Genomic DNA, 24,257 nt, shown 5'->3' with positions numbered 1-24,257 from the left:
ATTTTAACGTAATTTGTAAAAATAACCGATTTTATTCTGCCAAAATGTTTTTTGTTATAATGATGTTCTTTCATAATGATATTCTATTAGAATATTACTGTAAAATAACAAATTCTTGAATCCCCGGTTGAAGAATAACAACATTCTAATATATTCTTATCTATCCGAACTTAAATACAAATACATACATATTTTTACAGACTAATAGTCTTATACATTTTAATATAATTATATATATATTCTAAAAGAATATCAACAAAAATGAATAAAATTCTTAAAAAATATCAACATTCTTTAACTGTGAGTGTGGTCAATCTATTATGCATTCTTCAAGTTATTCATATCAAATCTTCAACACATTCTTCCAGCCATTCCTATCACAAATACAACAAAAACTAAGAAAGGTTAAAAACATGTTATCACTTTATATAATGTGATAGAATACATAGAGTATGACAAAATACATAGAATACATTCTAGAAGAATACATTCTAACAGAATACATAGAATACATTTTTGCTAGTTGTAACTTTAATTTCCACTATAAAGAATTAAAAACTTGTTACTTGCAACTTGCAATCGTATTTCTAGATGATAAAACTTAACAAACCAACAATTTGCAATTTAACAATCTTGAAATTTTTGTACAATACAAAAAATAGTAAAATTTAGCTAACCATTCTTACAACAATGATATTCTATGAGAATGCTTTTGAAAGAATGCTCATAGAATGTATTCCTTGTCTCATGATCTTTTGCTGAAAGGTTTTCAATCAATTCTTACACTATCATTTACCATGTTTTCTTTCTTTTCCATATTGAAATGCAAAAAACTTGTTCATTCTATGAGAATATCAATACTATATAAAACATGCGCTGCTAGTAATTCTGACTGAATGCATACCACCTGGTTAGATTCTTTAAATTCTTTTTCAGGCATTTCAACAAACACTTGTTATGTATTATCATCAAACAAGCCAAAAATCATGTAAAAAACAAGTGTAAGAATGGATTGAAAACTTCATTTGAAACACACATAAAAACAATTAGATTTACATAAAAAAAAACTAGAAATAAAAGACTCATTGATAGTAATTCTAACAGAATGCATACCACATGGTTATATTTTTTATATTCTCTTTCAGACATTTCAACAAACACATGTTAGGCATTATCATAAAAAAAACCAAAATTCATGTAAAAAAACAAGTGTAAGAATTGATTAAAAACTTCGGTTGAAACACATGTAAAAAAACAATTAGATTTACAGAAAAAAAAAACTAGAAATTATAATAATGAAAGAACAAGGCTCACCTTTTCCATAAATCCTGATAATACATCCCTAATTTCTGAATGGCAGCCAAATAATCGATTTGGGCATTTCATTGGATAAACTAATGCTTCTTCACAGCTGTATCATAACAGGTACGAGAATGAAGTAGGGATGGAGGTAAACTTCTCATGTTGATTTCAGGTTGAAACAAATCATCCGAATTAGAGACATGAACATCATATGGAGTATTTTGGGTTTCAAAAGCGCCAAACTTCGACCACGAATCTCTGTAATTTCAAACCTTCAATTAAGTAATTACCAGACAATAAGCATTGTCAAAGAAATGTTGAATCGACAGAGGGAAGGAGTTGACCGACGGGGACTGGAGGTGGGCGAAATCGGTGGATGAAGGTATCAGACGTAGGCGTCGTTGGTATCCGGCAAAGTAATTAGAGGAGGAAGGTCGTCTACGGTTGCTGAGATGAAAAAGATGTGTGAAAAGACTTTTAAAATTGATTTCCCTATTTTTGGAGATATTAAATGTTTTAAAATACCTACTATAATTAAATAGTGTTAGATTACTATCATACCCTTTACTATTTATTAACTATTAAATTATTCTTAAATTTTGATTGGTCACACAATATTTATTGGAAACATTTAAACATATCCCTCTCTCTCTCTCTCTCTCTCTCTCTCTCTCTCTATATATATATATATATATATATATATATATATATATATATATATATATATATATCCTTCATAAATTTTAAAAAGAAAATCATATTTATTAAAATTATTATTTTAATAAACAAAAAACTATAAATAATCAAATCATATTAACGTTTTTACAAACAACTAAAGTGTGAGTCGTACAAAAAGCTTTTTCATGGACAAAAAGCTCATTAATTAAAAAGAAAACAACTTCATCGAGGAAATAAAATATGGGAATTTCATTAATATATTTTAGGTAGAATGCAACAATTTATATCACATCTGGTTTGTCTTGTTTTGTTTCAACTACTGTTTCTTCAAGTAGTGTTTAACAAAGAACCAATCAAAGGGAATTTTAATTTTCAACTGACAAAAACCAGTTATATAGGAGCTGCAACAAAAACCTCCAGATAAAGTAAAATTACAAAATTGATCACACAAACAATCAACAAGTAGAAAACGAGAAAAATACATTGTTTTTTTTTCTTTTTTAAAAAGAGAAAAATACATTGATTTATCGAGGATTGTACTTAAATATAGTCAAGTCAACTTCAATTAACATGAGACCGACCCATACCATACTAGGCCGGTATCATGCCATAAGCTATAATATAGAACTCACTCTCAAAAGCCACCTTGTAGGAGGAGGAACACTTACATTTATAAACCACCAACTTATAATACTTTCAATCGATGTGGGATCATTACATAACATAACAAACTCTAACAAAGACGTCGACGGAGGTGACAAGGAGAAGAGACAGCAGAGACGCTACAGCCACACTATGATTTGAGAACTTCAAATTCTAAAATGCTCTATAATTGTGATATGGGAAATTATGATATGAGAAGATGATTGCAAGAACATATCATTACGAGAAATATTGTAATTTCTATAATTATAATATGTTTAAAATGATTACAAAATATTTCTAAAATAAAAAAAAAACATCATAAATGGTCATTGTGTTTTCCTAAAATTTGAAGTTTAATCCTTGTGGTTTAAAAACATCATAGATGGTCCTTGTGCTTTCAAAACTTTTGACAATCGGTCTTTATTGCTAACTCCGTTAAGTTCTGTCCGTTAACTGAAGGGTATTTTCGTCATTTCACTACCACAGGGACCATTTATGATGTTTTATCTTATTTAAAAATAATAATAATAATATGCAAAGATGGTCTCTCTCTCTCTCTCTCTCTCTCTCTCTCTCTGTGTGTGTGTGTATATATATATATATATATATCAATGTTTGATATTGGGTGCCCCATTCCAGAAACGCGACACAGGTACTCCGGTGACCATTTCATCACCAACCATTGATTAAAGGTTGTCAAGATCGAGATCCTACCTAGGATCGTTTTTGTGTTTGCAAGATCGGGATCTAGATCTTAAGATCTCACAAAATAAAATATAATTTTAATTTATAATATTTAATCATGAAAAATATTTCAAACATTTAATTTTTCGTTCAGAAGTTATAAAAACTTCAAAATATTAGTCATAAGTCACAAGAAAAAAATGATAAATGGTAGATTGGTAAGGGTAAAAGACATAAAGTGGTAAACAATTTCATTTGCAAAATAATAATAATAATAATAATAATAATAATAATAATAATAATAATAATAATAATAATAATAATAATAAGGGAAGGTCGGATCGGATCGGATCTCAATCCTACAATCCTACCCCAAATACGATCCTTTTACGATCCGGATCGTTTTTTATACCTAGGATCGTAGGATCGTACGATCCTACGATAAGGATCGCGATTTTGACAACCATGCATTGATTTATCCATTCCAAAAACACCAAACATGTCTCCTCCCTCCATTCCAGAAATGCCACACATGACCCCCTCCCCCCCCCCCCCCTTTTCCCTCCTGTCATCTCCAACCAAAGCCAATTGTCAAACAACCCAATAATCAGTTGATTTCAGTTACATTAAAATAAAGCCAATAATCAAACAACCCAAGAATCCAACAGAGCCGAGAATTAAATAAGCGAGCCAATAATGAAACACAATTAAACAAAGACTATAATCAGATTTATAGGAGGAGCCATCGATTTTAATGCCTATAAACAGACAAACCTCGAATCAAACACAGTCAAACAAAACCAAAACTTTAAGACAAAACTTCATTTTAGAAGGAAGAGGAATAAAAAAAATAACCAAGAACATTTAAAAACCCTTCTCGGAGATCAAAAATCCAAAAGAAAATAAAAAACCCAATAATTCTAAAAAAACACCTGAGATGAAGATTAGGTACCGATTTGTGTGTGTGTGTGTGGGTTTTTAAATTATTCCCTAGATGATCAGACAACCATCGAGATGATCAAAGGGGGTAAGGAGTCGGGTTGTAGATAGGTAAGGACGGCATGCCCGTTAAATATGCAGAAAACACGAAAAAGAAAAGAGGAGGAATGGTTGTGATCGAATCAAGAATCGTGAAGAGGGAGGGAGGGCATACCTGTAACTGAATCAGAAGATTGGAGCTCAATTTCGTAACAAAATCGCTATTTTCCAAATTGGTAACCCTAGGTTTAGCCAATTACTCATCTGGATTGAATTTCTTAACACACATAGACATTGTATTAGCTTTGTTAAGAACCAGAAGGAAGATTCGAAATGAAAACATTAACCGATTTTGAGCCTAACTTTGATTTATCCAATTTTCCTTCAGATGACGTAGAAACATCGGCATCAAGATTTGGAGGGACACCCTCCATAAAGCCGAACGATAACTAGGTACAAGAGTAGAGAAGAAAATAGGGTTCATGATGGGATCAGAGAAAGAATGAGACAATAGGTGGTGATGACTAGAGTCCTCACGGTGGCAGCGGGTGGTGGCGGCATGCAATGACAGTTCTATTGCCTTGCTCATTTGTTTTCTACTGATGTGAACTCAAAGGGAGGGGCGGTGAACGGTGAAAAGTGGTCGGAGGGAGTTGGTCTGATGGAGCTACGCAAGCAGTAACAACAACACATGTGAGGGTGTTTGGCTAGCTCCGATCAACAGCAAATAGTGAGAAATAACGGTGGTGGTGGCTGGTGATATAAAAACGAGAGAGACACCCTCTTTGCTTATTTTTTTTAAATAAGATAAAACATCATAAATGGTCCCTATGGTAGTGAAATGACGAAAATGCCCTTCAGTTAACAGCCAGAACTTAACGGAGTTAGCAATAAATACCAATCGTCAAAAATTTTGAAAGCATAGGGACCATCTATGATGTTTTTAAACCACAAGGACTAAACTTCAGATTTTGAGAAAACACAGGGACCATTTATGATGTTTTTTCTAAAAAAATATTAAAAATAAGTATTTGAGAAAAATTGATATTTTGAAAGCTTATAAAGATAAAAACATAATTTCGAAATTATATATATCTTAATTACCTTATAAAACATTTTTGGTCAAATGCTGAATTTTAAGTCATACAAACATACAATGCATTTGTACAATCAATTTATGCATTACACAAAGAGTAGAGTACATATGGTCAACAGCTGAAAATGTCAAATCTCTTATCCCCTATTTTTAGGCTATTTTGACCCAGTTCATTCCTTATCTCCGTATTTCCCAAATCTCGCAATTTATGTTCACAAATCTTGGATATATATTGCTGACGTTTCAATTTCTAGGGTTTAATTCATCTTTCAGCATTCAACCGTCATTGTCATACCCGTCGCTTGGCGTGGGTAAACGGCTAGTGTATATATATATATATATATATATATATATATATATATATATATATATATATATATATATATATATATATATATATATATATATATAATTTTTCGATGTTTAAAAAAACATATATAAAATTATCGCATCTAAAAATAAGCATTTGTCTAAAAATAAACAAATACTCCAATAAATGAAGTTTTTTTTTTTTTTTTTTTTTTTTTTTTGCCACATGTAACACTCTTTCAATTTGTCAAAGGGTATTTTTTTCGTTATTTTAATTAATTTCTTTTACACATGTGATTTTATGGGTTTTTTTAATTTTAATAAATTTCACATAATATTTTAATATAATAATTATAATAAATATATTAATAAATGAATATCAATTTCGTTAATGGATTGACTTCTTATTTTAAAATTTTCAAATTAAAGCTCATTAGTTTATCTTGTTTAATTAACACGTATAATACATGGTTCTTACACCTAATTTGTGAAAAAGAAGGTTATAAAATCATTTCAATCACATCTCGCTATTTTTTCTTTATCTAAATCTTTCAAAAAAAAACTATATATTTTAAACCCTACTTATCTTGGGATTACACCATTATAACTTATATTTGATAATAACCTTAAATATATTTTGTCTTCGTTTTGTTAAAATGTACGATTAAATACAACATTGAATAAAATACATCTATTTAATGAATTAAAAAATTATAAATTTCACCATCTCCATAATTTAGGCTAAACATACACGCCATTAAAGATATCAAAAGACAAACACAAGATCGAGAGAATCCCAGTAACTATCAACCGCATATTTTGTTTGCTTCCTTTTTCTAAATATACATTATCTTCGACAATCGATTTGAAATATAATTTAATTTGTTATTTATTCAAATCTAAACGATTTTATTTATTAGGATCGTAATATTAATACGATATTTACTAAATATATTATTTTAATTAATTTCAAATTGCCTCAAAAGCCTGCCATCAGCACTTGAATAATTGTTCATTGACAATAAGTAGATTTGGATTTAGATTAATAATAAATTCATTTTTTTCATACAACTTTTAATATATATATATATATATATATATATATATATATATATATATATATATATATATATATATATATATATATATATATATATATATATATATATATATATATATATATATATAGAGAGAGAGAGAGAGAGAGAGAGAGATCAAATAAGAAGGAAAATTTAGATAGGAAGTATTTTTTTTTACATATTTTTTTAGCGAACAAACAAAATAAATCATTAGATGATTCAAAAGTTAGATGATTCATAAAAAAAATTACCAAAAAAACATTTTCATTATTTATTTTTAAGTAAATTAAGAAAAAAAATTCACTTTTATTAAAATTTTTGTGAATAACAACAAAATCATTGTATAAATAAATCATCAATATTTTTTTTAGGTTTTTTTTTAAAAAAAAATCATGTTATTTTTTATTCATCTAGTGATGCATTTGTTTTTTCGTCCAAAAAATATATAGAAAAAAAAGTTTCTTATCTTCCTAACAAAAAAAATTTCTTACTGGATATATATATATATATATATATATATATATATATATATATATATATATATATATATATATATATATATATAGGGTTAGGTTCATGTGAGACGGCCTAATTTTGTGAGACCGTGAGACACATTTTTTTATTTATTTTTATTTTTTTTAGTTAATTCAAGTTCCCGAAAATAATATTTAAAAAAAGAATTTTTTGATTTTTCCATTTATTTTGCATTTTAAAATTATTTTTAGAATATGTACAGTGTAATATTCTATTTAGAATATTTCACGTATTTTAAAAAAAAAATAGAATTTTTTTATTTTTTATTTTTTTTAGTTAATTCAAGTTCCGAAAATAATATTTGAAAAAAGAATTTTTAGATTTTTCTATTTATTTTGCATTTAAATTTTTTTTTTAGAATATGTCAGTGTAATATTCTATTTAGAATATTTCACGTATTTTTCAAAAAAAAAAAAACGGGATTTTTTTTATTTTTTTTAGTTTTTTAGTTAATTCAAGTTCCGAAAATAATATTTAAAAAAAGAATTTTTGGATTTTTCCATTTATTTTGTATTTTAAAATTATTTTTAGATTTGGTCTCACGGTCTCACAAAATTAGAATTGTCTCAAATGAACCTGAACCTATATATATATATATATATATATATATATATATATATATATATATATATATATATATATATATATATATATATATATATATATATATATATATATATATATATATGAAAAAACATCATAAATGGTCCCTGTGTTTTCCCAGATTCTGAAGTTTTGTCCCCGTGGTTTAAAAATTTCATATATGGTCCCTATGCTTTCAAAACTTTTGACAGATGGTCCTTATCCCTTACACCGTTAGAATCCTACCGTTAACCCTTATTTTATTAAAATAATATAAGGGTAAATCGGTCTTTTCACCTGTGCTCTCTTCTTTATTGAGGGAAATGATTATGCCACTGTCTTCTTCACGTCAACTCCCAAACAATCTTCATATCCTAAGAGCACAGTGACTTTGTCTTCAACAGATCACTCTCATCCAAGAAACGAAATTGGGGTTTAGGGTTTACACAGCACCAAAGTACAATGGTTATGTCAATATGGTGTTTGCGTGAAAAAAATGCGTGCTTTAAGGACTTGCAATCGAGATACGGTAAGATTTTTCATAAAAAAAAAAAAAACTGAAGTTTTGTTTTCCTTGAATGTATTCGTGAAGATAAATCATCTTCTTTACCCTTTCTATTTTTGTGTTTGCAGAGGGATATGATAACTATTTCACATTGAAGATACACTATAGTGGTGTCTTCACCAAGTCACCTGAAAGGAAATACGTCGATGGTACTGTATCATACGTAGATGACGTTGACACTGATTTATTTTCAGTCCATGAACTCGATGACATGGTTCGAGAATTAGGGTACAAAGGTGAACAAACTCTTTACTACCATTTCTGTATCCTTGAATTTCCCTTAGACTACGGGTTATTGCCTTTAGGGAATGACCAAGATGTTCTTAAATTGGTTTCGTATGTCCCTAAGCACAGACTTGTAAAGGTCTATATTGAAATTGGTCAGACTAGGGTAGCTAGTTATTTTAAGTCTCCTTCCAAAGTTGTTATCGAGGAACTGGAACCTGAGAGCGTGTCACCGGAACTTAATAGAAAAAAACCTTGTAAAAGAGAAGTAGGATCGTGTAGTAAAAAGCTTGAGTTAGACCCCCCTGCCAACCATGTTGTTGACCAGTCATAGGTAATACATATGGATGAAAGTCAGGATCATTCAAAAACTATTGTTCCATATGTTATGTCTCAAGTTAGCCAACGAAGTAGTGTCATTGATGTGAATGAAGGATTGATCATGGGCCACATAGAAGAAGTGTGTAAGGGCAATTTAGGCAATCTTGCAGAGGAACCAATTTCTGAAGATATTGATGGACAAAAAAGTGTAAGACTCGATGAATTTGAAGCATTTACAGATGATTATTCAACTTATGCTGAATTTGATGCTGAGTACAGTGTACCAAATGGTGAAGACAATCAAGTAGAAATGGAAATTCTAGAGGGCATGGTAAGTGATGACAGTGGAGATGCTTTCTATAGTGAGAATGAAGATGGTTTTGATTATAATGGAGATGATTCTGATGATAGTGACTACATTGTACATGAGTCTAACTTGCAATTTGATGTGGATGTAGACATGAGTGAATTCCAAAGTGCTGTGGTTGTAGATGAACATGGAATTTTAAACAAGCAAACCGAAAGTACAGATAATGACATAGTTGATGAAGAGTTGGAAGTTATTTAAAGTGATGATTATCAATATGCAGGATTTAATGAAGATGAAAGGACAAAAATGCTTAAGGATTTGTGTAGGTCAACTCCATGCTCACATGGGGAGATCCATTTAAAACCATATAGGGTGGGGCAGTGTTTCAAAACAAAGAAGGAAGTTGTGGAGTACATGCATGCACATGCTGTAAATACAAGGAGGTCCCTATACTTAGCAAAAAATGATAAAATCAGGATAAGGGTCAAATGTGGAGGTGTTGTGGGCCAATCTACTGAAACAGTTCAATGTGGTGGGCCATCAACAAGAAGTAAGGTAAAGTGCAAAGGACAATCTACTGAAACAGTTCAATGTGGTGGGCCATCAACTAGAAGTAAGGTAAAGTGCAAGGGCAAAAATGTGATTAGTAAAAAAGGAAAATGTCCTTGGGCAGTCCAAATCTCGAGGCCAGATGAGAATACAGATTGGTTGGTGAAAACAGTACATGATGTCCATAAATGTTTGCATCAAGATCAGTTAAAGCTTGTACTTCCAAATATTTAGCAAACTTAATTGTTCCCCAAATTCAGAGTAACCCTAAAATTCCAATCAAAGCTTTACACGAGGAGTTGTGTAAGAAGCTGGAGCTTGGTATGCCAGTTCAAAAGGTTGGTAGGGCAAAGCAAATGGTTGAATGTGTGATTAGTGGGGACTACCAACTTCAATATGGGTATCTGAAGGATTATGCTTTGGAACTGCTAAACACAAATCCTGGTTCAACTGTTCGGATAGATGTGTATTCTGAACCATCATTGTCGACTACTACAAGAACTTTTAGAAGAATATATGTATGTCTAGGTGCATTGAAGTTGGGATTCAAAGCTGGGTTAAGGGATTTCCTGGGAGTTGATGGTACATTCTTGAAAGGCTCATATCCTGGGCAGGTACTAACTGCTGTGGGTCTAGACTTAAATAATGGAATATACCCTGTAGCATATGCAGTGGTAGAGGCTGAGACAACTAGTTCTTGGACCTGGTTCATGGAACTGTTAGGAGAAGACTTGGAATTGGGAGCAAATTCAAATTTTACCTTCATTTCTGATAGACAAAAGGTATGTTATACCTAATTATTTCTCATGATAGTGTAGCTTATTTTCTATTTTTATAAATGAAACTAGCTGTATTTGCATTTTTTAAGGGGATAATACCAGCAGTTGCAAAGGTATTTCCCAATGCAGAACATAGGTTTTGTTTGAGGCATATTCAGGAGAATTTGAAGAAACAATGGAAAGGAAAAGAGTTGAGTGACATGGTTTGGGAATGTGGTAGAGCAACAACATTAAATCACTTTAAATATGCAATGGATCAGTTGAAGAAAATGAATGATGAAGCTCATGCTTGGTTGTGTAAGATTCCTGCAGAGACATGGTCTAAATCTCACTTCAGTGGTATGTCATTTAGAAGTTGTTGAGTTTTATGTTTTAATATAAAATTTGTAATTTCTCTTTTTGAATATGGTTTTCACAGGTAGGGCACACACTGATTGTTTGTTGAATAATCTTTGTGAGGTATTCAATGCTAAGATAGAGGAAGGTAGGGATAAACCAATCATCACCTGCTTAGAGTATATTAGAGAGTATCTCATGAAGAGATTGTGTGTTGTGCAAAAGGAAATAGATAAGTGTCAAGGGGAACTAAGTACTACTGCAACTATAATTTTAGAGGAGATTAAGACTCAAGCAGCAAAGTATGTAGCTAAGTATAATGGGGCAGGAAAGTACCAAGTTGCAAGCACATGGCAGGATCAGTATGTGGTGAACCTAAATGAAAGAAGTTGCACTTGTAGGTTCTAGGAGATTACAGGTTTTCCATGTAGGCATGATGTTTCTACTATATGGAACAAAATTGAAAATGGAGAAGATGCCCCTGATGTTGAGGATTGGGTCCATCCTTGCTATAAGTTATCAACATGGAGAGCCATGTATCTGAACAAAATTGATCCAATAAATGGTCGTTCAATGTGGCCAAAAAGTGATTGTCCATTCACTTTAACTCCACCAAAACATCACACACAGGTTGTGATGTCAACTAGGCTAGATATGTACTTTTAATGCCAGCATGTAGGTTAATGTTTTAAATATAAAAATGCATATGTGTAGGTTGGGAGGCCAAAAAAGAAGAGAAAGAGAGGTGTTGATGAGCCCAACAGCCAAACCACTAAATTAAGCAGGAAATTTATTGCAGTCACTTCTTCAAAGTGTCATAACAAGGGGCACAATTCCAGAACATGTAAAGGGCAGAGAGGCATTAGTGAAGTTGGATCAAAGGGGAAGACACATGGAAAAGGGAAGACACAGGCAAAGGGTAAGACACAAGGAAAAGGAAAGGGTAATTTAGGAAATTCTGTTAAGTAGTTAGTTGGATGTTTGGGTAGTTAGGTCTTTTGAAACATAAATTATGGTTTGGTTGTTTAAATTATGGTAATTAGGTCTTTTGTAATGTTTGTATGGGTTAAGACATTCCATTAGTAAGTATGTTGAAAGTAAGTCTCATGTTTGTATGGGTTAAACACAGACTTGTAATGATTTTATCAACATTTTGTAATGATTTTATCAACATTTTGCTTATGAATTACCCTCTCCAAAGCTTTCTAAAAAACATGCATGTATAACAATGTAGATTTGAAATACCGTTCCTAACCATTTGCAAGATGCAGTTATAACAATGCATCATACGAAAATGAACATTAAAACCACTGATTTATAACAAAATACATAATCATCATTTCCATTAACTTATTGTGTTACACTTCATACAACAAAATGAAACCAAAAATACCCATTCCATCACAATCCAAAACCCCCTGAACTAGTTAGATGCGTACAAAAGAAACCAAAAAATTCCATCCTATTACCATCCAAATCCTTACTGGTTAAAATAAAACCAAAAAAAAAAAATCATCCATGAACAGAACAACATCAGCCGATAGTTCCACAGTTCTGCACTTGCAATCGCAACCCTCTCTTCCAATCGATTCATTGATCTTATTAAACATGGAATCACCACCAATGCCCTTGCACACATTGGAGGGTCAACCCACCTTACGAACCCACATCTTGAACAATTCAAAAATTGTCTTCCTGGGTTACGATCCGTCCATGAGGTCAACTTCGTCAGTCGACTAATCGCCGATTAATTCCCGAATAATCGCCGCCTAGTTCTATTAATCACTTAACGTCAGTCGACTGTCTAGTTACCGTCGAACGATTTTCACAACCTATATATATATATATATATATATATATATATATATATATATATATATATATATATATATATATATATATATATATATATATATAACTAGGTTCAAGTATTCTAACTAACTATTGTATGAATGTAGGAATCAATGTGAACGAATCATTTCAAAACCTAAATAAGACAAATTTTTAATGTTATCTATTAATTAATTTTAGTAATTAAATACATATTTAATTAATCTTTTTAGTTTAGACAAGATAGTATAAGAATTAATTAAATAAGGTAAATTTTTAACGTTATCTATTAATTAATTTTAGTAATTAAATATATTTGTTCAACAATTGTATATTTAAGGATGTTATTTAGACTATTATTCTGTAAGAATATGTATAAATCTATATTTGCATTACAATGTTTGAATATATAAGGATCATGTTATATTTCAACTGAAGTTTCAAGAATGTTGTTTTGCTACAAGAAGTTACTTCAATCAAAATATGTTCTCAATCAGAATATATTCTAGCATTTTCATAAAATATTGTTCTAACAGAATTGCATTCTAAAATAATAAAATCGAGTAAAATCAAAAATTATGTTAGAATTAAAAATGAATTAATTAAAAAAAATCAAAAATCAAAATTAAAAGAATCAATATCCCTTAAAATATGAAATTTTCATTAATTAAAAATGTATTTCCTTATTTAAACATGTGTCTCTTAATTTTAAGATAGGTAAATCGTTACTTAAAATAACTAAAATCATTGGTCTACATTCATCCCTACATCCACACAATAATTTATTAGAATACAATAACCTAAGCCTATATATATATATATATATATATATATATATATATATATATATATATATATATATATATATATATATATATATATAAGTTCAATTGAGAAATTAAGAAAATGTTGAGAATTAAAGAATCATTTATTTTTGTCGCAAAACCCTCCATCGTACTGACGGAAAATGGAAAGACACATACATTGGTTTTCAAACAAAACATGTTTCATTAAAATAGTTAGTGTTCAAATCATGCATTGGATATGCATGACTACAAAGCTACGATTTTAATCGTCCTTTGGGTTAGGGAAAAGTCTTCTAGAAAATTGAAGTTGATGAATTAACGGATTAAGGGCTCAAACCATTAGCATTATGCTTCATACCGTGGTCATGTCGTGACCTGGAGAGTGTCACGACGTAACGATGAATGATCCTATGATTATCTCGTTAGTTGTGTTCATGATGTGACGAAGGAGGGTTCACGTCGTGGTGAATTCTCATGACGTGACCAAGGGTTGGTCATGACATGAAGGTCAGTTGTTAAGTATTGTTCGTTGTTGACTTTGACTTTGACCATTGACTTTCGACATGGGTTGTTTTTTTTTTTTTTTTGTGAAACTAAGGATTTTGGAGTGTAGACTGATAGGGTACTCTTTATTGCTATTAGGTGATATGTAGGATCAGTCTTCGCGGGGTGAGAGTTATGGTGTTTAGCTGCTACTAACGAGGTGAGTCTTCTCATTATACTATAGGACACAAGGAGTCATTTGTGCATGTTGTCTTTGTGACTCTTGTTGATATGTTTGAGTGGTGTATGCATGGAACCGATCTAGGCTCGAAGTCATTATGGACTCGGGGTTGTTACGGAGATGATAGAGTTGTTATGGGCTCGAAGCCAATACTGACTTGGGGTTGATACAGACTTGGGGTTGTTACAGACCGATATCACTATGTGTTGTTATATATGTTGTATGTGGTATTTTGGGGAAGTAACTAAGCTCTGTGCTTACATTTGTGGAATAAATATATTTACATGTACTTATCAGGTTGTGAAGGCGGGACCGTACGCACACACATCAACAGTTTTATGATTAAAGATTCTGCATTGTCCTCTTTGTAACTCTAATGTATGAATAATGGTTTATGAACAAATGGCTTGACTGGAACATAACTGTATTAAAAATTGGTGTTTATTCAATTTTTAAAAAGAAAATTTTACTTGAAAAAGAGGGCATTACAAGTTGATATTAGAGCCCTAGTTTGAGGGATTTGGATAAACACTTATGGGATTCCAAACTCAAACTATGGATCTGAGAGTTTTTATAAACCTTTTTTTTATTTGGAAAAGATTCATTTCAAGAGCAGAAAATAATAAATGTGATGTGTATAGTCAGTCGGAGTTCGGAAAAAGTGATTTGCCAAAATATCCGTACTTGCTTTATATGTTGCATTAGAGTTGGTGATTTATGTGTTGTAGTATGATGTGCATGTTGGATTATGTGTTTTAGCCCATAACTATAATTGGTATGTACTTGACCCGAGAGTAGCATGGTCCATTTGGGTTGCATATCACCGGAACAATTTGATAGGATGGACTTTTGAGAAGAAGTTATTTATGATTTGTTAATATATTATAAGTTCTAATATATTAACGTGAAATCATATTATTTAATTAGTATTGATCAAGAATTTATTTGGAATTAATTTTATGATCAAAAGAGACTAATTAAATATATGAGGATTGATTGGTAAATCATTCATTAATATGGTGTGGGCCAATAATCCATAATTCTTTAGGTTGGGCTAAACCAATGTTACAACCTATGGATGATCCATGGGGGTTTAAACCCATGGAGCCTAAGGAATATGGAAGGTCATACACATTAGGGTTTACATGGTGTAACCCAAATCTTGTCACACTATATAAGAAGCCCCTTAGCATCCAAAATGGCACACTAGTGATCCTTGGAGTTCCATGAGCCGATTTTAGGTGTAAGAATATTCTCTCAAAAGTCATCCTTTGTCCATAGGTGTGTTGTGATTCCATTTGAGGTGCAACACTTGGGGCACTATGTTCTTAAGGCCAAACACAACAAGTTCTACAAGCCACAACCAAGAGGTAACTCGATAACTCATTTTTATTTTGTTTAAATCATTTTGTATGATAGTTGTAGGCTTAATGCTTTGGAAACAATATTGGATGTATAATTAGAGAGAACATAAATCCAAAGCATTTAGGGTAGTATTTGCACCATAGGATGTTGTAGTATACTAAAACCCTTTAGTGGTATCAGAGCCCAGGGTTGGTTTATATTATACTTGATGCTTATTGTTTTTTAAATCAAGAAAAATCATTTTTTTTAACTTGCTTGATCACCACGAGGTGGTGACTGTTCAGTAGGCAAATTTTTTAGTTTTTGGCCTATTTTGGATGAGGATCATTACCACAAAATGTTTTTGCTCATAAAATTTGATTTTGTTGCTATGGTAATGATTATCCTCATCGAAATAAAAGATAATTGTCAAAGTTTCAAGATTTGTATTAGTTTATATGATAGACTAATTTCTTGTAAAAAGTTGGTGTGACTTATCTTGACTTATGAGTTTAATCTAGATCATAGAAAAATTATTTGATTATTGTGCTAATTGAAATATTTCATCTAAATGCCTTTTATGAATTCCATAACGTGTCATCAAGTTATGGAAAATGAAAAGTTTTTCATAAATGTTTTTTATGAACTCCATAACTTGTCCTCAAGTTATGAAATTTCAAGAGTCTCATTTTAAAAGTCATCTTAAATGGTTTTAAGGTCTTCCAAAACTTTTCCTCAAGTTATGGAACTTGAAAAGTTTTTCATAATAAACCTCATTAAACCCATAAGTTAGAGAAATGAATAGTTTTGACAAGTTTCAAAAACTTACCTTCAAGTTTTGGAATTTGTAAAGCCTCACTTTTGAGTACTTTACTTCCAAACCGTAAAATTTAAAAAGTTAAAATTCAACCCTTATACTTTATATTATTATAAGTTTAATAATTATATATATATATATATATATATATATATATATATATATATATATATATATATATATATATATAAGACAAGTCAGTCTTACCGTTAGTAGGCCTCATTCACGAAGGCGGTCTATAAGGGGGTATAAGGTTACTGCCTATAAAATGACAGTTTAATGGGTGTCCACTCTCACTCACCGCTTCCTTGACTGGTGGAGGGCCGTTAGCCGAACGGGTAGGATAGGACATTAATTCTCATTATAAGTATAATGATAATTGTAAAGTAGCTAAAATTTTATTAAATTCCCAATCTTAGTTACTTTAGGAAAAATGTGAATATGGTGCTATCCCATGAAATTGCACTTTGCACCTTGTAAATTCGTTAGTGGAGCGTGTGTGGTTAACCGACACACTAATATGGGACTAACATTATGTGGCAAAGGGTAGCTTGATGTTAATCATAGATCAATGGAGCGTGTGTGATTAACCGACACATTGATTAGGTGGTTTGTAACACTGGGTGTACCAAGCTAATTTGCATGGTTATTCACACCTTGTTTGTGATCCTCGGCGTCCCAGTCAAAAACTTGAAGGGCACAATCGCGATTTAAACATGCCATTGAAAAAATTCAATGAATCTCAAAGGATCTAGGAATTTCAATCCATTTAAAACTTAATAACCAATTTCGTTTTTCATGGTCGAAATTGGTAGATCGTCATTTACCTACCTTCAAATATTTTGCAATTTGATTACGACATCCCTCTTCCGAATTGTAAATTATTGTGTTGGGTCCTAGCCTTAATATTTCATTTGGGTGTTATATTAAGGACTTAAATCAACTAACTTGAATTTCTCCCATTGTAGATGTCTAGTTCAGGCAACTATGGTCTTCCAAAATCTTTTGGAACAAGCTTTCCTCTTGAAGATGATATCCTCCGTGGCGATCAAGGTGAAAGATTAATCCCTTTGATGTGCATTAGTGGAAATGGAAATCATACTTCACTTCCTCCACCTCCTCCAGTTATTCTCCCTGACCCACAAGTTCGAAGACTTGAAAAGTTCAAGGTCACTCAAGCCCTATTGGCAAGTAAACACCAAGATGGAAGGTCTGTGTGTACTCATGTCTTGGAGATGAAGTCACATATTGACAGGTTGAGAGTATTGGATGTCGTTGTCTCAAGGAAGTTGGTTGTTGACTGGGTTCTTCAATCACTTCCCGAGTCATATAGTGAATTCATTAAGGACTACTATGTGACAGACCACGACATGACCCTTACTGATCTTACCTATTTGCTTATTGTTGCTGAATCAACAATGATTTGGCGCACTGGAAAAGAAAATTTGATTTGAAGATCTACTTCTTAAACTTCCATGGACGTTGGCAATGGTAACATTGGAAGTCCAGAAAATATTTCTCTTCCCAATGGAAAAGGACCGGCTATATTCAACCCGGTTGACCAAATGGTAAAGAGAAAGGCTAAGTCTGTGATTGTCTCATGTGCCAATGCAAAAGAAGCCATTTTTTTCTACTGCCATTTGAAGGGACATTGGAAGCGAAGATGCCCTGACTACCTGAAAGAAGGTAGAATCAAAAACTTTGACTCTGCTTCAGGTAAGTCTACTGTCTGACTCTATTAAGTACCTAATTGTTGATTCTTAATACATGATGTGACAAGGTTGCATTTTGATGTTTTGTAGGATCATGCAAAAGGAAAGAAGTTAAAAGGAAGAGTATGTTGAATCTGGTCACGAAGATGGATTTTAATCGCATGGTTTGATGATCGGATTTTTAAGCTACTACTTAAAGACTTATGATAGATTGCTTAGAAATATGTAGTAACATAGTTTTCATTTGTAATTGAATTGTAAGGAAAAGTTTTTCCACATTTTATAAATAAATAAAATATTGTTTTTATCTCCTTGCAATGGCATTTGTGAAAATTGATGTTTGTATGTTTCTATGTTAGCAATATGAATTTGATTCTTTCGTTTGTGGTAGTGTCGAGAATTTGCTACATAAGGAAGATTCCCATCTCCCAAGTTTTAGTTGGATAGAAACTTGGAATCATGCAACTTGCATTCTGTGATGAATGAGAACCATCATCTTTGGGAAATTAAGACTAATTCCTTGTTCACATGTATATGTGAGTCAAGTGAAGGACTAAGAGATCGGGTACACTTGGTTATGTACTGGTCGAGGTCCACCACTAAGATTGATAAAACTATTTGTCATGATTTACTGAAAGTAAGTAAATATGGTTATGCTTACAAGTTTAAGTACAATTCTGAAACATTGGAAACGTTTCAATGTATAGCAGAACGAATGAGAAGAATCAAATTAGGTAGAAAGATAAAATTTTCTCCAATCTGAAAAGATGGGAGAGTACTTTAGTATCATGTTTTATGATCATCTTAATGATTATGGAAAACCATATCACAACTTATCCTCTAAGGATATCTTAGTGCATTTCTATGGCTAAGAAGAGGAATTGTGAATTGTTGAAATGGTTAAATCAAGAAGATGAGTCATACATAATTCCAAGAACAAGTCTTGGAGTCATACTCCAAGATTTTAACTTGAGTGACATAATCTTAAGAAAGGTTTATAACACTTGTCAAATGTAGAGTAAAATTTTTCTACTCTTGTACATTTGAAATTGGTAAGTTGTGATGTCTTGGTAAGGGCAAACACCAACTAAGACCAATTGTGTGATGTTTTTATCTTGATAAGAATCCTCACTAACTCTTGAATATTTGTTTTTCAAGGAATGGTTCATGACAATAGAATCTTATATGTCAAGAGGTCACTGGGAGTCTTAAAGATCTTGACAAATTTCAAAAACTAATCAAGAATAAACCTATTGTTAATTACTAGCACGCGACTTGAGGTTATAACCTATCGTGATGACATATTCTTATTTCTATGCTCATTCCAGTTAAAGTTGACTATGCATGTGAGTTCTATGAGTTCTCAATTGTATGCATAACAACCTGGAAGCAATGGAAGACCCTTGTGCTGCCAAGTGGCAAGAAATTAAGAGTGAACATGTTCAGTCCATATGAGTTTGGATTTGTCACTAACCTTGACTTGTGATTATGGTTATGACAAATTCACATGGATAGGAACACATACACCATAAAATCTAGGTGCATAAGGTTTCTCTCCCATTCATAAAAATGATTGTGAGGAAACGCTTTCACTAAGTAGATTTTAAATAGTTAGCAATTGTGACATTTGCATTCTTAAATTCGATTATGATTACAACATCCCTCTTCATAGATTGAAGGTCTAAACATTTGAGACTTGTTGTTGTAAGTTCTAAAATTGATTAGACACACATGCAAGCTATCTAAGGAAAGGTGTATGAGTTTGAGAAGCCTAGAAAAATTCTTATCGAAGCATCTCGTATGAAAGGTCATAGTATATGGTTTAGGCTAGGCAATACATGTATAGATGAGTTAGGGCATTTGAGATTGTTATTTGGAGTCTTTTGGTATGTTTGATGTTTTCGATCTAGGAAGGTTTTTGGTCAAGGTGTGACCGAAAACCTGTTTTCGGTCAACGTATGTTGGTATAAATAGGTTGTCAGGTTGTCATCTATCAGTAGTTGTTCACTATGTGAGTTTTCGGTCCATTGAGTTATATTAGACGATTTTCAGATCTAATCGTATGCAAGCTCAATTTCAATCATTCTTCTACTCATCTTCTTTTTATTTCATTTTCTTGATTGATCATTGGTGAAGATCCTTACATCAATGACCTTACAATTGGTATCATAGCTTGGATTGTATCAATCAATTTTTTCAGATCTAGAGCTTATTTGATCTTATTTTGAATAGAGTTTTGCGTTTTTTGGATAGATCTTGGCAAAATAAATGGGGTTTGTTCTTCGCGTTTTTGATAAAAACGAGTTTTTGATTGAGTTTTGGAGCAAAAATGCTGAAAAACTTTGTTTGTTTTGCGATCTAAAACAGTGTTTTCGGTCTTTGAAGGGTTTTCGGTATTTGGAGGGTTTTCGGTCAGATTTTCGGTCCGAGTTTTCGGTCGGATTTTCGGTCCGAGGCTCGCACATGTTCGGTTTACGTGTGAGATCCATCCCTATATTACCTATGTCATGGTGGTGTGCATGCTAGACTATTTGAGTCTTGGTGGCTGATGGTTGTTATGAGTATCTTCTAAATTGTTAATAACTCTAGGACTATTGATAGTCCTCGGGACTGCCGATACTCCCATGGTTTTTGATAGCCCATAACTTTTTGGATTGACATAAGGGTAGGGCTATGCTAGTTGGAATACCAGGAGACTAGTGAAGTGGGTGGTTATAAGTCCTTTAGGAGTTTTGGCAGAAGATTGTGCACCTATGATGTTTTGGGAGCTTGGGTGTCACATGAGTTTTGATATTGTCCATATTTATGCTCATGGGAGCACTTGGTTAGTTATGACTTATTAAGAAGTCGGGTGTGTATTTGAGGACCTAAATCATGATATCTGATTTCGGGGGCATGGTGATCTGAATAGTTGTTGTTCCATTTGGTTATCTCTATGTCTAGATGAAGGGTTTATTAAACTAAGGAGATGTGTGAGCTAGTCCAACCCTCATGTAACATTCCAAAATACAAAGGTAAAAATTTCATTTTTAAAACAACCAAACACCCATTTATCATTTACTCAAACCCTTAAAGATATTTTATAATAAAAACAGTTATCAGAGTACAGTCCCAAAATCTCAAGATTGCGGAAAATATGGGTGTATACGCTGCAATCAAGTTGGGCTCTTCCCTTTTGAACTGGAAGTACCTGAAACCATAAACAACAACTGGAAGAACAAAGCTTAGTGAGTTCCCTAAATACCACAGATCATACATAACATACGAGTCATACATATCAAACATGCAATAGGAGGTGCTATGTGCCAACCATACTCTGGCCATTATGCCATGAGCCGTATCATGGTCTTTCCTTGCCATGTCGGGGCCAAAAACCATGGGTCTTACAGACAAGTGCCAGGAGCCACCTCATGGTCTTCCATGAAAGCATCACATAGACAAGTAGTATACAATCTACAACTAAATATCTACTTAACTGCAATGGTCCGAACGCTGGTCTTGCATATTGATTGGCCAGGAGCCACCTCCGGGTCTTTCATACAAATGCCAAGGGCCACCCCCTGTTCTTCCTATAATATAGAAGTTAGTGGGCTGGCATTGGTTCCTTCGAACCATAGTACATTGAGTAGACTCATCTTAAACAGCTGAGTCCATGAATAAATCTCTAATCGCAGATCCGCTAACATCCCCACGTGTGACAATTGGAAAATTTAGAGTCAAACCAAGTCAAAAGATGTACCATGTATAAGTGAAAACCACATTCTAACCTTTTTACACTAAATCACTTTTAGCCATTAGGGCATCTTTATATATATATATATATATATATATATATATATATATATATATATATATATATATATAAATTGAAAACCATGCATATATAAGTTATATATATGTATATATTGAGAACCATGTTGAAATAAGTTAATACAAGTCAACACAAGTCAAGGAAGTAAATCAAAAAGAATGAATTACACCTTACCATAGTGATTTCGGTTTTTGGAATCTTGAAACAAGTGATTTTTCGGTTTTAAAGGTCCACTAGGACCGAAATCTCTTCACATAGGACCAAAAACCCTTTCTTCGATGAAGCCATGACCAAAATCAACATCATATGTGAGTCTGCAAGGGGTATTCGACTATATAGGACCGAAATCAGCCCCCCACTTTTGTCGAAATCACCTTAAAAGTGGGCAATTGGTGCCACTTGATTTGGTAGTTTAGCTTTCCAAGAGGATAATTACACATTCCAAGGTAAATATCACCTCATAATCTTATCCTTCCTTAATATATATATATATATATATATATATATATATATATATATATATATATATATATATATATATATATATATACGATTTTGGGAACCATATAAAGTCATTTCATAGTTAACATATTTCCCCATAATTCTCTCAAAACCCAAACCCATATCCCTTTTAAATACTCAAGATCAAATATCCCCTGGAGCAACTTCAAATTTACCCAGGAGCACACTTCTTCAAGTTTTAATCCTTAAGACCTTATTGTAAGTTTTAATCCTTCACGTATTCTAGACTCGGAGATCACCGTTTTATCTCATTATCAAACCACAATCACAGTCAAGGTGAGTTCATACCCCCACATTTTCACATATTTTTCAATATTTTAGGGGGGAGGGGGATACAAGTGAAACACATGGAAACTTGTGTTAAATTACAAACAGTTACTTATGTTTTCTTACATTTATATATATATATATATATATATATATATATATATATACACACACACACACATTTTTATACGAAAGAAAACGTTACCACCAAAATTACAAACTTTTACATGCAAAGTTGTTAATACACAAAGGTTTTCATTTCGATGGAACATACATTTTTAAACTATAATAGGTATAGTTTGTTGAACATTCACGTTGTTTTACCCTTTTGGGACAAAAGAAATAATTATATAAAAGTACAATTATTTTTCACATTACATAAACACTATGAAAGGGAGATACGTACATTTACAAGAACAAGGAGTTTTTCATTTCATTTGACGTAAACCTATTAATGAATAAATTTGTGAGACATTCACCTGCACGTTACTTTTATAGTACTTCATAAAGTCCTGTAATTGTGACGAGAATCTCTTGTAGGGAGAGCGTGATACTTGTGTATAGATCTATATTGGACTGACAATCTCGCACCTAAACTGTTAGCTACAGTTAGACCAGCAGCTCTAGGGTGAAAAATGTCATAACATTCTGACGCCTAAAGAACGTCGTTATAGGCCAACTAGTCGCTAGCATGGTTATAATAACTCACATGGGGTATTAACAATAGATTTGGTTTACGGGGCTGGCAAACACTTAAATGGTTTTATATACGTATAAAACCACGTACACTATTTTAAGTATGGAAAATACTTATAAATTTTGGTCTTGGAACATTAAAGACTACAACTCATTTATAGAAAATATTGCATTTTCTAAAACAAACACTATCATATTACGAACAACGGCTTACAAATTGTTTTATGGAAAATATCGGATTTTCAGAAAACAAAGACTTTTACTTTACACGGAAAGGCATACATTTTTTTCATACAAAACACTTATGAACTCACCAACTTAATTGTTGACACTTTTTCAAAACAACTTGTATTCTCAGGGAATCAGTAATACAGGTAAACACCTGCTTTTGAGGACTGGATGTTAAGGCGCCGGTTAAAAACATTATTTTGTCATCGTATTGTAATTTATTTGGAAACATGTAACTCATGCAACAATGTATCCTTTTAACTTATATTTATGATGATTGTGCTTGGTTTCTTTACTATTACTCAACTGTTATGATAATGTACATGACGTCATCCGCCTCCGAACGTTTTTATCGTTCTGGTTTGTGGGTGTGACAGATTGATATCAGAGCATTGTTTATAGTAAACTAATTATATCAAACCACGTAAAGATATACAAACTATAAATACAATGGGACTAAAACTCTCTGACGTAACATTTTTGTACAAGTATACTTTAAAATATTATGATAAGTACAATCATACTCAC

The 24,257-nt window shown here is 32.1% G+C and overlaps 1 protein-coding gene across 1 annotated transcript; it reads left to right on the top strand.

The window, feature by feature from the left end:
- Nucleotides 1–9,020: 9,020 nt before the first annotated feature.
- LOC111886007 (uncharacterized) lies at nucleotides 9,021–11,941 on the top strand. Its single transcript, XM_023882248.1, has 7 exons — nucleotides 9,021–9,522; nucleotides 9,589–10,028; nucleotides 10,118–10,639; nucleotides 10,726–10,975; nucleotides 11,055–11,334; nucleotides 11,404–11,602; nucleotides 11,687–11,941. The coding sequence occupies exons 1-7, from the start codon at nucleotides 9,021–9,023 to the stop codon at nucleotides 11,939–11,941; spliced, it is 2,448 nt and encodes an 815-aa protein (XP_023738016.1).
- Nucleotides 11,942–24,257: the final 12,316 nt, after the last annotated feature.

The sequence above is a fragment of the Lactuca sativa genome, chromosome 1 (assembly GCF_002870075.4).
Source record: "Lactuca sativa cultivar Salinas chromosome 1, Lsat_Salinas_v11, whole genome shotgun sequence".
Classification (NCBI taxonomy): domain Eukaryota; kingdom Viridiplantae; phylum Streptophyta; class Magnoliopsida; order Asterales; family Asteraceae; genus Lactuca; species Lactuca sativa.
This window is presented reverse-complemented; position numbering and strand designations above follow the sequence as displayed.

What these genes read in the sequence shown, in the direction of transcription:
- LOC111886007 (XM_023882248.1), top strand. Translation starts at nt 9,021, where the DNA reads ATGGATGAAAGTCAGGATCATTCAAAAACTATTGTTCCATATGTTATG. An exon ending in GTCTAAATCTCACTTCAGTG is followed by an intron (nt 10,976 to 11,054) that starts GTATGTCATTTA and finishes TGGTTTTCACAG; the next exon opens with GTAGGGCACACACTGATTGT. An exon ending in CACCAAAACATCACACACAG is followed by an intron (nt 11,603 to 11,686) that starts GTTGTGATGTCA and finishes GCATATGTGTAG; the next exon opens with GTTGGGAGGCCAAAAAAGAA.